Here is a 16,356-nt window from a genome sequence, read left to right as displayed (position 1 = left end):
GATCATGCCACTGCACTCCAGCCTAGGCTACAGAGCTAGACTCCGTCTCAACAACAACAACAGCAAAAAAGCAAATGAAAGAGAAATACTGAAATAATAGTTTGGGGGACAGGTAGATGATTAGTGGGAGAGAGAGATGAACACAAAATGGCACACAGCATTTACATTGTATTAGGTATTATAAGTAATTTAGAAATGATTGAAAGTATAGAGGAAGACATGAATAGGTTATATGCAAATACTACATCATTTTATATCAGGGACTTGAGCATCTGCAGATTTTGGTATCCACAGGAGGTCCTGTAACCAATCCCCCAGAGAAGCTAAAGTATGACTATATTCTATTTAAGATGAGTGGTGCACACATTGGTGTTCATTTTATCATTCATTATACTTTACTTGTTCAATTAAGGCATTCCTTGCTTCAGTTGTTTCCTTCAGCAATTCAGGATCACTCATTTCCAAGAGGGGCTTTCTCTCAAAGTCTTTTCCATCATTTGAATTGCTATTCCAAAGAAGTTTTTCTTTTGTTACTACATCCACCACTCCTTTGAAAGTTTTGGCTTCACCAATTGGTAACTGTAAGTCAGAGTGAGATTAACATTATTAAATGATCACTCACTGAAAACTACATTGATGACAAGTCTTTTCTAATTGTACCAATTTCCCCAAAATGTCTATTATCACCATTACTATAATCTGTAGCTATTTTTATTTATACTCCAACTTCTTAAAAAATGATTTGAGATAGCTTTGGAAATGTATACATTGTCACAAAATAAATTCATGAGGAAACTGAGAAGAAGCTGATGCTATTAACCAATTTACCTGTAAAAGCAAAGGCTTTGCCTTTAACTTCTCTCTGATGCTTTCAACTGCATACTTAAAGCTGTAGAAAGCAAAATAATTATAGTTAAAAACATGGTTAAAAATTATTTACCAAAGGTATCAAAAGAGGAAAGAAAACTCTTACAGGTTTTAAGAATGTTTTCTAAAATTTTAACCCACTTTATTCTCCTTAACGCTCACTATTTAACAGTTTTCCATAGGAAAATGTCTGGAATAAACTTTTATGTCAATTTCAGATATCAGAAATTACCCTAATCCAGCCACAGAGCTGTTTAGGATATTATTATTGTGAGCTTCATATAACTATATTTTGCAATTAAGATTAAATGAATTGATCAAGGTAACATGGATAATAAATTGTAGTTGGGATTCCAGTGCAAGATTTGTGATAAGCTAAGGATTCTTTCTTCCACTACTAGGTTTGCTACCATACAAGGCTACCAGCTTTCTTCCAAGAGCCTGCCTAGTCTTTGGCATTCTTCATATCGTATGCTATGCTATTCATTTCTATGCTAACACTGCAGCTGGCTACCTCTAGAACACATGCCATCTCTGGCACATGGGCTGATTTATATATACATGCAGGTCATTCCAGTCCCAGTGTTTTTTTCAGAACCAGCCTATTATCCAATCATCTCCCTCCCCATTGCCAAAGGCACTGTCCGGCAACAAATAAGTACTTCCATCTACCACAAGGAACTCCAAGCAGAAAAGGGTCAGAACTTGAGGCTAGTACATTTTAAAGGTTGCTAGGCTGTTATTAATCAAGACAAGGTCCTTTAAACCAACAACCTCAGAATTACTATAGAGAGGGAGAAAAACACAATGCATATTAATTACCGTGTAGTTTTAGGGGAGGTATAGTTTGTTTCATTTCTGCCATTCTCCTACCACAGGTCACAATCTCTCCCTATCACATTTGTTCTAGAATTTTTAATATTCTTGATTTTCTCCCTTTCATGTTTTCTCCAAATCTTTCAAATATTCTTGATTCTTTGAATTATGTTCTCAGAACAATGTATCCACCACTCTATGGTCTCTGACTATGGCCACTACATTTCAGCATTAACTCTCTTCTGCCCTACATGCAGGTCTTACAGCATCTACATTCTCTTCTTCCAGTTCTTTACTGAGAGTATCTTCCCCAGTAGCTAAGAAAATCAGAGAATAAGGAAGAACACCTTCAGCTGCAGGAAACAATTCTCTATTCTCTATCTTTAGCAATGATGGGAAGTGCCATACCTTCAGCAATATAGGGACTATACTATACAGTTCTAAAGAGAATCAATGGAATCATCAAGATGCCACTTTCATCCTAGAAATATGATTCAGTCTCTCTATACTAGAAACAGGATTCATCATCATCTATCAGCTATTAGTCCCAAATTGTTACATAACCTATGGATTAGCTGCTTTGAATTCTTTTATGGGAATAAACTGGGATTCCATGGAATATTTATATCCTATAATACAATAAGAAAAAAATAGCTATTTCTAAATTTAAGCTATAGTTCATTAAAAGTTCAAATTGTAGTTTCACTCTGATAAGCCAATGAAACACATTTTAAATACCTTGCTCCAGTTTTGTCCATCTTGTTTAAAAAACAGATTCGAGGTATATTGTGTTTATCAGCTTGCCTCCATACTGTGAGAGTCTGGGCCTAAAGCAAATATGAGGAAAAAAATACATACTGAACAAAAGTAATGATGTTACTAGACCTGGAATGAAGAGATCCAAAAATCTACTGTCAGATAAATTGGGCCCTATTCTAGCAGAGAATTAGTGCAACTATACTTATATTTCTAGGGTCACTCTTCAGCTATCAAGTTAACACAGCCGGGAACATGATGAAGTGCGAAGGGGAGTGTGCTTCAAACCACTTGAGAATACTCTGGGTGAACTAGGTGGCTACACAGAGAATTAACACCTAGGAGGTACTGAGAATCACAGAAAGTGAACTTAACTGAGAATCAGGAGAGCTACTTTTTGTTTGGCTTCACTTTTCCTAGTAAATGTCATATGACACTTAACTCATTTAATGTCAGGTCTCTGATCTATGAAATAGGAATTTTGCCTTAATTATTTCAGATACTTGTTTTGAGGTAAAAGAAATATAGCAGTGTACTATAAAGAAGCCAGTTTATTTTTTAGGTAAAATTTATATACAATAAAATACAGATAGTAAGTTTATATATAGCTCAATGCATTTTGATAAAAGTATGTTTGTGTAATTATTACCCCAATTAGGACATAGAACACTATTATTCCTGAAATTTTTCTCCTCCCCGTCTCTTATAAGCAACCTGTTCTGATTTCTGTCACTACAGCTTCAGTGTCTTATTCTTGAACCTCATATAAAATAACATGGCTTCTTTGGTTCAACATGTTTTTAACATTCATCCACATTGTTAGGTGTATCAGTTCTTTTTAATTATATAAATGTACCAGTTGGTTTTCCTATCCACCTGTGGATATGCACTTGGATTGTTTCTAGTTTGGAGCTCTTGCGAATTTAGCTGCTATAAACATTCTGAATCTGTCTTTGGTGGACAAATGTCTTCATTCTGTTGGATAAAGATATAGGAGGAGAACTGCTTAAGTATATTTAAACTTTATAAGAAAATTCCGCTGGGTGCGGTGGCTTATGCCTGTAATCCCAACACTGCGGGAGGCTGAGGCAGGTGGATCACTTGAGGTCAGGAGTTCAAGACCAGCCTGGCCACTCTGTCTCCACTAAAAATACAAAAATTAGCTAGGTGTGGTGGTGCACGCCTGTAGTCCCAGATACTCGGGAAGCTGAGGCACAAGAATCGCTTGAATCTGGGGGAGAGAGGTTACAGTGAGCCAAGATTGCACCACTGCATTCGAGCCTGGGTGACAAACAGTGAGACTCCTGTCTCAAAATAAATAAAATAAAATAAACAAACTTCCAAATAGTCTTCCAAAGAAGTTACATTATTTTGCAGTTTTTTTTTTTTTTTTGAGACAGGGTCTCACTCTGTTGCTCAGGCTGGAGTGCAGTCGTGCGATGAAGGCTCACTGCAGCCTCAACTTCCCCGGGCTCAAGCAATTCTTCCATCTCAGACTCCTGAGTAGTTGGAACTACAGGTGCACGCCACCACACCCAGCTAATATTTTTTTTGTATTTTGTAGAGATGGGGTTTTGCCATGTTGCTCAGGCTGGTCTCTAACTCCTGGGCTCAAACAAACCCACCTGCCTCAGCCTCCCAAAGTGCTGGGATTAGAGGTGTGAGCCACCATGCCTGGCATCTATTTTGCAGTCTTATCAACAATGTGTAAATTTTCTAGTTGCTCCATATTCTCACCAACATTTGCTATCACTCTTTTTAATTATAAGCATTCTTTTGGGTATGAAATTGAATCTGTGATTTTAATTTGCATTTTCCTGATGACTAAAGAGATTATGCATCTTTTCATGTGCTTACTAGTCATTCACATGTGTTCTTTTGTGAAGTGTCCATTCAGGTTTTTTGTCCATTTTTTTCTGGGTTGTTATTATTGATTTATAGTTCTTCATATAGTCTGGATACAAATCCATGGTTATAGATATGTACTGTAAATACTTCAGCATTTATTTTCCAAGAATGATGATATTCTCTTATATAATCAATACTATTATTGCATTCAGGAAATTTAATATTTGTATAATATGTTTATCTAACATTACAAGTATTTTCTCATAGTCTATGCCTTGTGTTTTTAATTTTGTTTTAATGAACAGCTGTATATTTTGATAAAGTTCCAGGAATCGACTTTTGTTATTTATGTTTCGTGCTTCTTATGTCCTCTAAGAAATTTTTACCTACCCCAAGGCTGTAAAGATATTTTTCTTCTAGAAGCTATGTATACATAACTTAACACTGTGATACACTCCAAATTAATTTTTGTGTATGATGAGGTGTGTATGTGAGGGGTAGGGGGTGAATATCATAAATTTTCAAAGAACAAAAACATATTGCAAATCAAAACAAACAAAAAACTCCCACCATCCCACCTGCCAGCTAAAAGCCCATCCATTGTTTAAAACAAGTGCCTTCTCCTTCATGAATTCAGAAACTTCCTATTCAAGCACATTTCAATCTTGTAAGTAATGCAATCTGTTTGAATGATTAAGCGTCACATTTATCTAAAGTTATAACAACAGAAAGGTGGAACTATTAGGAAATAGTGACAGAAATAACAGTGTATAATCAATCTCACACCATAGTGTCTTCTGCCAGAATCCATGAAACTAAGGCAGGCTGATTTGTTAGCTCGAAAGTAAGGTAGAATCTCTGATCCTTCAAAGCTCTTGACGCTAGTTTTCATATTTCTCCTTTTACCATGAAATATCTGAGATCACATATAGCTTACATCTCAATATTAAATTCTGATTTCCTTTTACCATTATTTTATTTATATGAACTTACCAAATAGATGGTTACGGTTAGCTAAATTTGATATATTCTACTTTTTAAAAACTCATGCTGTTCTATTTCCCTTTACTCTGGCAATATTATTTACCTCTACACCAGCAGAAGCATCAAATATAGCCACTGCACCATCCAACACTCTCAGGCAGCGCTCAACCTCCAAGGTAAAGTCCACATGACCTAAGAAAAAGATAAGATGTATAATGCCTAAACTCTTTTTAACAAAACAAACAAAACCATCATATGATCCAGCAATCTCACATCTCACTCCTGGGGCGGGGGTGTGTGTGTGTATATCCAAAGGTATTGAAAGCAGAGTCTCAAAGAGCTATTTGCACACCTATATGCATAGCAGCACTGGGAGACAAAAGGTGGAAACAACCCAAATGTCCACTGATGTATGAATGAACAAAATGTGATATATACATACAATGGAATACCATACAGAATAAAAAAGAAGCTATTGTAGCACATTGTCATATGCTACAATATGGGAAAATTTGAAGGCTTTATGCTAGATGAGATAAGCCAATCACAAGAGGACAAATACTGTATGATTCCACTTACATGAGGGATCTAAGCTAGTCAAATTCATAGGTATACAAGGTAGACGGTGGTTAGCAGGGGTGAAGAGAGGGGGGCAAAAGGGAACTGTTGTCCAATGAATATAGTTTCATTTCTGCAAGATAAAAAAGTTCTGGACATCTGTTTCACAGCAATGTGATCATACTTAACACTACTAAACTGTACACTTAAAATGGTTAAGATGGTAAATTTTGTAACATGTTTTTTACCACAATAAAAAGCAAAACAAAAACCCCATACAACAAAAAACTCCAAATGATGCAGCATCTCTGTATTACTGCAATAGTACCATACCTGGTGTATCAATTAGATTGACTCTATACCCCTTCCAATCAAACGTAACAGCAGCTGATTGAATAGTAATGCCTCTTTCTCGCTCTTGGGCCATGAAATCTGTCACAGTGTCTCCATCATCAACATCTAGCCAGGAAAAAGATGATAAGATTTAGTCTTAATAGCAAGTGTATTTTATTGGTGCTCAATATCTACCTGACACAGTTTAAACTGCCTTCAGAAAAATTTTTCCTAAAATATTTGGTTTAATAGAGCCTTTACTCTTTCACTAAGTAAATCCTCATGGTAGAAAAAGTTTTTCAGCTAGATTAGTAATTTTGCCATAAAAGTAATTTTTCACCAAGATGAAAATCTTTTAAGTTTACTGAACCATATACTTCATTTATTTCTTACATAGCTTAACTATCATTACCCCCTCTTTATCTGATGTCCGTCCCTCCTGATCCCTTGATAGGAGGCAGAGTGGTACAGTGAAAGAATACAGTCATAGCTTTAAATCCCAACTTTACCACTTAGCACTCTATGATCTTGAGGCAAACTACTTAACCTAGTTTGTAAAATAAGGCTAATAAAGTCATCCTTGCTGGGTTGTTATAAGGATGAAATGAGACAATATATATAAAGTACCTAGTCTAGTAGATGATAAATGATAGCCACATGGAATGAGATAGAGAAAAAAATTCATCCAATATTAAATTATCCTTTACAAACCCATCTCATTACTAAATTTTCCAAAGAGAAGGGATTATATGTACAAGTGCAAGTAGTCTCATACAACTTCTACAGTATAAAGTCACAAAAAAACTATCCTGAACTTTATCCAAAAAGTTCACTGAAATTATTCTGCAGTAAAATTCTGTAGTTGAATTACGTATATTATTCTAATTAAATTTATAGACAGTAAAAGAAATAAAAAAGTTGTTCTTTACCATTATCATGGCCTTATACTATAATTTATTTCAGCATTAAACCCCTAAAATGGTAGCTAGTTGCTCCATGTATGTGTATGTGTGCATATATGTATTAATATGTATACACGCACATAATGTAAACACCAGAGGAGGAAATAGCAAGAAAAATGTATTTGACAGCAACTCAAATATAACTCTATGTTAATATCTATAATTGTATCACTGTCAGTTATTCCCAACATCACTGCCGAAGAAAATAATATCATTAAGGATACAAAGACCAAATAACTGTAAGTTCTAAATGAGACAGTAAGTGTTAAAAACACTTACACAGTACTAAGATTTTTCACAATTATAAAGATCTTTATTTCACATTATCTTTATGATTATTCATATGACTAATGAAGTCAACCTTAGATCAGCAAGTTCTACAACAACCTGGATAGTTTTTAGGCTATGATCTGAACTAGAAAAGAACTTCAAAAGATAGCCATACAAAAACACATGGACAATCACTGCAGTTTGGCTCTCAGGAAGCCCCATCCTTAGGGTAAGCGGGAGAGCCCCACATCAAGGGAGCACCCCGTGAAACAAAAGAATCTGAACAGTAGCCCTTAAGTGCCAGATCTTCACTCTGACATAGTCTACCCAAATGAGAAGGAATCAGAAAAACAATTCTCATAACATAACAAAACAAGGTTCTTTAATCCTCCCCCTCCCAAAAAAATCACACTAGCTCACTAGCAATGAATCCAAACCAAGACAAAATCTAAACTGCCAGAAAAGAGTTCAGAAGGTCAATTACTAAGCTACTCAAGGAGGCACCAGAGAAAGGTGAATACCAACTTAAAAAAATTGTTGGCCGGGCGCAGTGGCTCAAGCCTGTAATCCCAGCACTTTGGGAGGCCGAGACAGGTGGATCACGAGGTCAGGAGATCGAGACCACCCTGGCTAACACGGTGAAACCCCGTCTCTACTAAAAAATACAAAAAACTAGCCGGGCGAGGTGGTGGGCGCCTGTAGTCCCAGCTACCCGGGAGGCTGAGGCAGGGGAATGGCGTAAACGCAGGAGGCGGAGCTTGCAGTGAGCTGAGATCCGGCCACGGCACTCCAGCCTGGGCGACAGAGTGAGACTCCCTCTCAAAAAAAATAAAAAAATTGTTGAAATATTACAGGATATGAACGGAAAAATCTCCAGAGAAATAGCCAGCATAAATAAACAATCACAACTTCTGGAAATGAAGGATACACTTAGACAAATGCAAAATACACTGGAAAGTCTCAGCAATAGAATTAAGAAAGTAGAAGAAACAACTTCAAAGGCCAGGTGCAGTAGCTTACGCCTGTAATGCCAGCACTTTGGGAGGCCAAGGCAGGCAGATCACATGTGGTCAGGAGTTCAACACCCGCCTGGCCAACATGGTGAAATCCTGTCTCTACAAAGATACAAAAATTAGTCAAGCATGATGGTGGGTGCCTATAATCCCAGCTACTCGAGAGGCTGAGGCAGGAGAATTACTTGAACTCGGAAGGTGGAGGTTGCAGTGAGCTAAGATTGCACCACTGCAGTTTAGCCTGTGTGACAGAGCAAGACTCCATCTCAAAAAAAGAAGAAACAATTTCAGAGTTCAAAGACAAGGCTTTTGAATTAACCCAACCTGACAAAGAAAAAAGAATTTTAAAAAAATGAACAAAGCCTCTAAGAAGTTTGGGATTATGCGAAATGACCAAACCTAAGAATAACTGGTGCTTCCAAGAAAGAAGAGAAATCTAAAAGTCTGGAAAATATATTTGAGGAAATAATCAAGGCAAACCTCCCTGGCCTTGCTAGAGATCTAGACATCCGAATACCAGAAGCTCAAAGAACACCTAGGAAATTCATCACAAAAAGACCATCGTTTAGGCACACAGTCATCAGGTTACCTAAAGTCAAGACAGGAAACAATTTTAAGAGCTGTAGGGAAAAAGCATCAGGTAACCTACAAAGGAAAACCTATCAGATTAACAGCAGATTTCTTAGCAGAAATCCTACCAGCTAGTAGGAATTGGGGTCCTATCTTAGCCTCCTTAAACAAAACAATTACCAGCCAAGAATTTTGTAACCAGAGAAACTAAGTTTCATAAATGAAGGAAAGATACAGTCTTTTTCAGACAACCAAATGCTGAGAGAATTCACCACTAGCAAGCCAGCACTACAAGAACTACTGAGAGGAGCTCTAAATCCTGAAACAAATTCTCGAAATACACCAAAATAGAACCTCCTTAAAGCATAAATCTCACAGCACCTATTAAAAAAAAGAAGGTATTCAGGCAACAAATAGTGACAATAGTAACCTCACATCTCAATACTAACATTGAATGTAAGTGACCTAAACGTTCCACTTAAAAGACAAAGAATGGCAGAAGGGATAAGAGTTCACCAAGTATCTGCTGTCTTCAAGAGACTCACCTAATACATAAAGACTCACATAAACTTAAGGTAAAGGGGGGAAAAAGATATTCCATGCTAATGGACACCAAAAGTGAACAGGAATAACTGTTCTTATATCAGACAAAACAAACTTTAAAGCAGCAGCAGTTAAAAAAGACAAAGAGCGATATTATACAATGATAAAAAGACTAGTCCAACAGGAAAATACCACAATCCTAAATATATATGCACATAAAAACATTGCAGTTCCCAAATTTATAAAATAATTACTACTAGACCTAAGAAATGAGACAGACAGCAACACAGTAATAGTGGGGGACTTTAATACTCTACTAACAGCACTAGACAGGTCATCAAGACAAAAAGTCAACAAAGAAACAATGGACTGGCCAGGCGCAGTGGCTCATGCATGTCATCTCAGCACTTTGGGAGGCTGAGGCACGTGGATTACCCGGGTCAGGAGTTCAAGACCAGCCTGGCCAACACAGTGAAACCCTGTGTCTACTAAAACATACAAAAATTAGCCAGGCATGATGGTGGGTGCCTATAATCCAGGCTACTTGGGAGGCTGAGGTAGGGGAATCGCTTGAACTCGGGAGGTAGAGGTTGCAGTGAGCCGAGATCACACCATTTCACTCCAAGCTGGACGACACAGCCAGACTCCATCTCAAAAACAAAAAAAGAAACAATGGACTTAAACTATATCCTAGAACAAAAGACTTAACAAATATTTATAGAACATTCTTCCCAACAACTGAAGAATATATATTCTATTCATCAGCATGTAGAACATTCTCCAAGATAGACCACATGACGGGCTACAAAACAAGTCTCAATAAATTTAAGAAAATCAAAATTATATCAAGTACTCCCCCAGATCATAGTGGAATAAAACTGGAAATCAACTGCAAAAAGAACCCTCAAAACCATAGAAATACATGGAAATTAAATAACCTGCTCCCAAATGATCACTGGGTCAACAATGAAATCAAAATGGAAATTAAAAAATTATTTGAACTAAACAATAATAGTGACGCAACCTATAGAACCTCTAGGGTACAGCAAAAGTGGAGCTAAGAGAAAAGTTCATTGCATTAAATGCCTACATCAAAAAGTCTGAAAGAGCACAGACAGACATTCTAAGGTCAAACCTCAAGGAACTAGAGAAACAATAACAAACCAAACCCAAACCCAGCAGAATTGAAATAACCAAGATCAGCACAGAACTAAATGAAATTAAAACAAACAAAAAATACAAAAGTGAAACGAAAAGCTGGTTATTTGAAAAGATAAATAAAATTGATAGCCAGTGAGATTAATCAAGAACAGAAAATATCCGAATAAGTTCAATTAGAAACAAAACAGGGGATATTACAACTGATACCACAGAAATCCAAAAGATCATTCAAAGCTACTATGAACACCTTTACGCACATAAACTAGAAAACCTAGAGGAGATGGATAAATTCCTGGAAATATACAATCCTCCCAGATTAAACCAGGAAGAAATAGAAGCTCTGAACAGACCAGTAACAGTGAGAAGGAAATGGTAATTAACAAGTTGCCAACAAAAAAAGTCTAGGACCAGATGGATTTGCAGCTGAATTCTATCAGACATTCAAAGAATTGGCACCAATTCTATTGATGCTAATCCACAGATAAAGAGGGAATCCTCCCTAAATCATTCTAAGAAGCCAGCATCACCCTAATACCAAAAGCAGGAAAAGACACAACAAAAAAAGGAAAACTACAGACCAATATCCCTGATGAACATAGAAGCAAACATACTCAACAAAATGCTAGCTAACTGAATCCAACAGCATACCAAAAAGATGATCCACCATGATCAAGTAGGTTTCATACCAGGAATGCAGGGATAGTTTAACATCTGCAAGTCAATAAATGTGATACACCATATAAACAGAATTAAAAACAAAAATCACATGATCATCTCAATAGACTCAGAAAAAGCATTTGACAAAATCTGGCATCCCTCTATGATTAAAACTCTCCGCAAAATTGGCACAGAAGGGACATCATACTTTAAGGTAACGAAAGCCATCTATGACAAACCCACAGCCAACATTACACTGAATAGGGAAAAGTTGAAAGCATTCCCCCTGAGAACTGGAACAAGGCAAGAAGGCCCACTTTCACCACTTCTGTTCAACATAGTACTGGAAGGCCTAGCGAGAGCAATCATACAAGAGAAAGAAATAAAGGGCATCCAAATAGGTAAACAGGAAGTGAAACTGTCACTGTTTGCTGATGATATGAACGTATACCTAGAAAACCCTAAAGACTCATCCAAAAACTCCTAGAACTGTTAAATAAATTCAGCAAAGTTTCAGGATACAAAATTAACGTACACAAATCAGTAGCCTTGCTATATACCAACAGCAACCAAGCTGAGAGTCAAATCAACAACTTAACCCCTTTTACAATAGCTGCAAAAAAATAAAAATAAAATATTTAGGAATATACCTAACAAAGGAGATAAAAGTCCTCTACAAGGAAAACTACAAAATACTGTTGCAAGAAATCATAGATGACACACACAAATAGAAACACATCCCATGCTCACGGATGGATACAATCAATATTGTGAAAATGACCATACTACCAAAAGAAATCTACAAATTCAATGCAATTCCCATCGAAATACCACCATTTTTCATAGAAGTAGAAAAAAAAATCCTAAAATTCATATGGAACCAAAAAAGAGTCTGCATAGCTAATGCAAGACTAAGCAAAAAGAACAAATCTGGAGGCATCACATTACCAAACTTCAAACTATACTACAAGGCCATAGTCACCAAAACAGCATGGTACTGGCATAAAAACAGGCACATAGAGCCAGGCATGGTAGCTCACACCTATAATCTCAGCACTTTGGGAGGCCGAGGCGGGCAGATCACTTGAGGTCAGGAGTTTGAGACCAGCCTGGCCAACATGGTGAAACCCTATCTCTACTAAAAATAAAATTCAAAAAAATAGCTGGGCATGGTGGTGGGCACCCATAGTCCCAGCTACTTTGGAGGCTGAGGCAGGAGAATTGCTTGAGCCCAGGAGGCAGAGGCTACAGTGAACTGAGACTGCACCACTGCACTCCACCCTGGGCAACAGAGCGAGACTCCGTCTAAAAAAGTAAAAATGGCACACAGTCCAATAAAATAGAATAGAGAACCCAGAAATAAAGCCAAATACTTACAGCCAATTGATCTTCAACAAAGCAAGCAAAAACAAAGTGGGGAAAGGACACCCTATTCAACAAATTGTGCTGGGATAATTGGCAAGCCACACATAGAAGAATGAAACTGGATCCTCATCTCTCACCTTATACAAAAATCAACTCAAGATGGATCAAAGACTTAAATCTAAGACCTGAAACCATAAAAATTCTAGAAAAGATCATTGGAAAAACCCTTCTAGACATTGGCTTAGGCAAAGACTTCATGACCAAGAACCCAAAAGCAAATGCAACAAAAACAAAGGTAAGTAGACAGGACTTAACCAAACTAAAAAGCTTCCACACAGCAAAAGAAATATGTATATGTTACCTGGATGGAATTGGAGGCCACTATTCTTAGTAACTCAGGAATGGAAAACCAACATCATTTGTTCTCACTCACAAGTGGGAGCTAAGCTATGAGGATGCAAAGGCATTAGCATGATACAATGAACTTTGGGGACTCAGGGGAAAGGGCGGGAGGGGAGTGAGGGATAAAAGACTACACATTAGGTACAGTGTACACTACTTGGGTAACGGGTGCACCAAAATATCAGAGACCGCCACTAAAGAACTTATTCATGTAACCAACCACCTGTTCTCCAGAAGCCAATTGAAATAAAAAATAAAATAAAATAAGCCTTAGGGGAGAAAATTGTTAACCTAGTTACTTTTTAGAATATGAAGTCTAAGATTCTTTATCTTTAATTATAAATATAATAAACCAGTTATGATAAGGACATAAACTTAAGGGCAATCACAGAGAAAATGTGTGTATATAAAAAAGAGAGAGAACATTCTATGTGGGTTCTATTTTTATATATTCAGTTTCTTGACATCATAAGATTGTGTACATGTCTAGTTTACCTTACTATACATTCTATGTGGGTTCTATTTTTATATATTCAGTTTCTTGACATCATAAGATTGTGTACATGTCTAGTTTACCTTACTATAAGAGCAAGGTCTTGATATTCTCCTTTTTAACTGTAAATAAGTTATTGCCATGACCTTTGTAGGTGATTTTTCAGCTTAGTGACTATAATTACTGTAAAGCTTGATTTCCTTCTCGTTATAGTAAACTGCAATAGTTTGAAGTAAATAAATAAAAACACATGGAATATTATTCAGCCTTATAAAAGGAATCTTCACTTGAGCCCAGTTTGAGACTAGCCTGAGCAACATACTGAGGCCCTGTCTCTACCAAAAATACAAAAGTTAGCCGAGTGTGGTAGCAGCTGCCTGTAGTCCCACCTACTCAGGAGACTGAGGCAGGAGGATCTCTTGTGCCCAAGAGTTCAAGGCTGCAGTGAGCTGTGACTGGGCCACTGCATTCCAGCCTGGGCAACAGAGCAAGATCTTGTCTCTAAAAAAAAAAAATTAAAAAGGAATCTTGACACATGCTACAACATGGATGAACCCTGAGGACATTGTGCTATGTGAAATAAACCTGTCATAGAAAGACAAATACTTATGATTCCACTTACATGAGGTACCTAGAGTAGTCAAAGTCAGGAAGAAAAAGTAGAAGGGTAGTTGCAAGGGACTGGGGAGAGGGGAAAATGGGAGTTGTTTAATGGGTATAGAATTTCAATTTTGTAACATGAAAACATTTTGAAGACTGGTTGCACAATAATGTGAATATATTTAACACTACTGAACTGTACACTTAGAAATAGTTAAGATGGTAAATTTTATGTTTTTTTAACCACAATTAAAAAAACAAAAGATAACTAGGTTAAGGATTAACAAAATCCTCTCCGCTTTGACATGAAAATTTAACTTCTGGTTACCTTTTTTGGTTCTTTTCTTCTAGAAACCAGATAACAGAAGTATGTCAACTACATTCCTAGGCAATATATCTTATGGGAAAAATAACTTCTGATTGGTAAACTAAATCTGAATTGCGAAGAACTACAAATGAATTATATATATAAGTACCTTATGAAGATACAGAACTCTGAGCTTCCCTGGCTATGGCATGTACCTTATGTGGCATCTGGAAGCTATGCCTATGAAGTTATAGCAAGAGATACTCATTCCTATAGGGCATGAATCTTCTAAGCTAGGGTGGCTCCTGTGAATCTTGTCACCTTGCACCTAATCTGTTACTCTGGGGCAGCCAAAGAAGATAGCTCCCAGATAGCTACAGGGACTGCTATAAGGACTCTTCTAGAAAGAAACACCTAATGCTGCTCTGTTGGCAAGCTATGGTTCCTGTCCTGTTGCATTCTGAGTAGATAAGTGTCAAATGGGGCCTATGACAGTCTTATAAGTCTGAATATTTCGTTGACTCTAAGAAGACCCTTTGGTGGATATTGCAACTACCTTATCTTTAAGTTGTGGTTTAGACATCAGTAGCTCTATGCCATATTCAAGGTGTGTAGGTTGACTTCTTAATCAAAATATTTTCCAATGATGCTTTTGCTAATGGGGAGTGGGAAGAGGAGGAATCCATTCTAACCTCCCAGTGATCTTGTATATCCAGAATAGTACAGTATTCTTTCTGTGGTGGTAGTTTTGCCTGCATCAATATGAGCCATAATTCCAATATTACGGATTCTGTTTAAAAGGAAAAAATAAGGTAGACATTACTAAAATTGTAAAACCAAAGTATATATGCTGTTCAAATTTCAAAGCTGGTATTTCTATAATTTATAAAACTGTAAAAACTAGAAAAATGGAAAACATTTAGAGTATATCCACATTACTCTGATAACACAGCTAAGTAACAAAAGGGCTAACTACAACCTACAATTCTGAGACTATCTTATATTCATTCTATGAAAAGTGTGCTGTTGTTACATTAAAAAATTTTAGCATTAAATTGAGAAAAATAGCTAAAATACATTATCAACATCTATTTAAAATTGGCTAGGGCAGAAAGTCATAAAAATTACAGCATTCACTCTTGTCCATCAGAGAAAAACTGCAAATTTTCGTGACAGTCTATGGAAAAGTGTGATATCAATGATAGTACTTACTTAGCTATGGGAGGATTGATGATGGAATGAAGGGATTTGATATCATTTCCTATTAAGCCTAATGAAAAGAAAGTTAAAATTGAACTGTTACATTTATGAAATTTTCCTTTAATTTATAAATGAAAGACTTTAAAATAACTTTAAGCAAATACTGTAATTCCAAATAAAGTAAATAAAGTAAAATTCAAGCTAAATAAATCTAAAGTAAACTAAAATTTATTTCCTTGCAATGTATAAGGAAAGCTATGGATGACAATACAACAAGGTAAAAGTTTTAAACATCAAGTTCTAGATCATATCCTTAGAAAAATACAGATTCACCCCAATCTCTGCCACCTACTTCACTTCCATTTACAAAACTGTAGAATTAGAATAAATGCTCACAATAATAATCTTAAGGCACTGATCCTGAATCAAAGAAAAATTTTTAAATGCACAGTCCTATAAACCTGCCTTTTCCAGGGTTGGAAGAGCTAAGAGTGATCCTTATGTCAGTTGACAATGAATTATTATACAATGTGGAACTTGCCTTCCTCAGCAATCCCAGGACACAATACCTTTAAAGACAGCCTGGGAGGTTTCACTGAATAGAAGCTGTAATAATTTAATACTTTTGAAAGGCCAAGCAGTATTTCTTAA

General features: G+C 36.5%; 1 protein-coding gene across 6 annotated transcripts in view; it reads right to left on the bottom strand.

Annotated features, from left to right (window-relative positions):
- GFM2 (GTP dependent ribosome recycling factor mitochondrial 2) overlaps positions 1-16,356 on the bottom strand; it is a 48,622-nt gene that overhangs the window by 24,924 nt on the left and 7,342 nt on the right. For 5 of the 6 annotated variants that reach the window (XM_073014677.1, XM_007975318.3, XM_007975346.3 and 2 more), the window contains exons 4-10: positions 15,718-15,775; positions 15,198-15,295; positions 6,163-6,288; positions 5,375-5,463; positions 2,422-2,510; positions 829-889; positions 400-579 (exon numbers count right to left, since the gene is read on the bottom strand). In XM_073014677.1, coding sequence (XP_072870778.1) covers positions 400-579; positions 829-889; positions 2,422-2,510; positions 5,375-5,463; positions 6,163-6,288; positions 15,198-15,295; positions 15,718-15,775 — 701 coding nt within the window. Of the gene's footprint in view, positions 1-399; positions 580-828; positions 890-2,421; positions 2,511-5,374; positions 5,464-6,162; positions 6,289-15,061; positions 15,169-15,197; positions 15,296-15,717; positions 15,776-16,356 lie in introns of those variants that run through there. The other variant, XM_073014679.1, reaches the window with a different exon arrangement.

The sequence above is a fragment of the Chlorocebus sabaeus genome, chromosome 4, assembly GCF_047675955.1.
Source record: "Chlorocebus sabaeus isolate Y175 chromosome 4, mChlSab1.0.hap1, whole genome shotgun sequence".
NCBI classification, from domain to species: Eukaryota; Metazoa; Chordata; class Mammalia; order Primates; family Cercopithecidae; genus Chlorocebus; species Chlorocebus sabaeus.
This window is presented reverse-complemented; position numbering and strand designations above follow the sequence as displayed.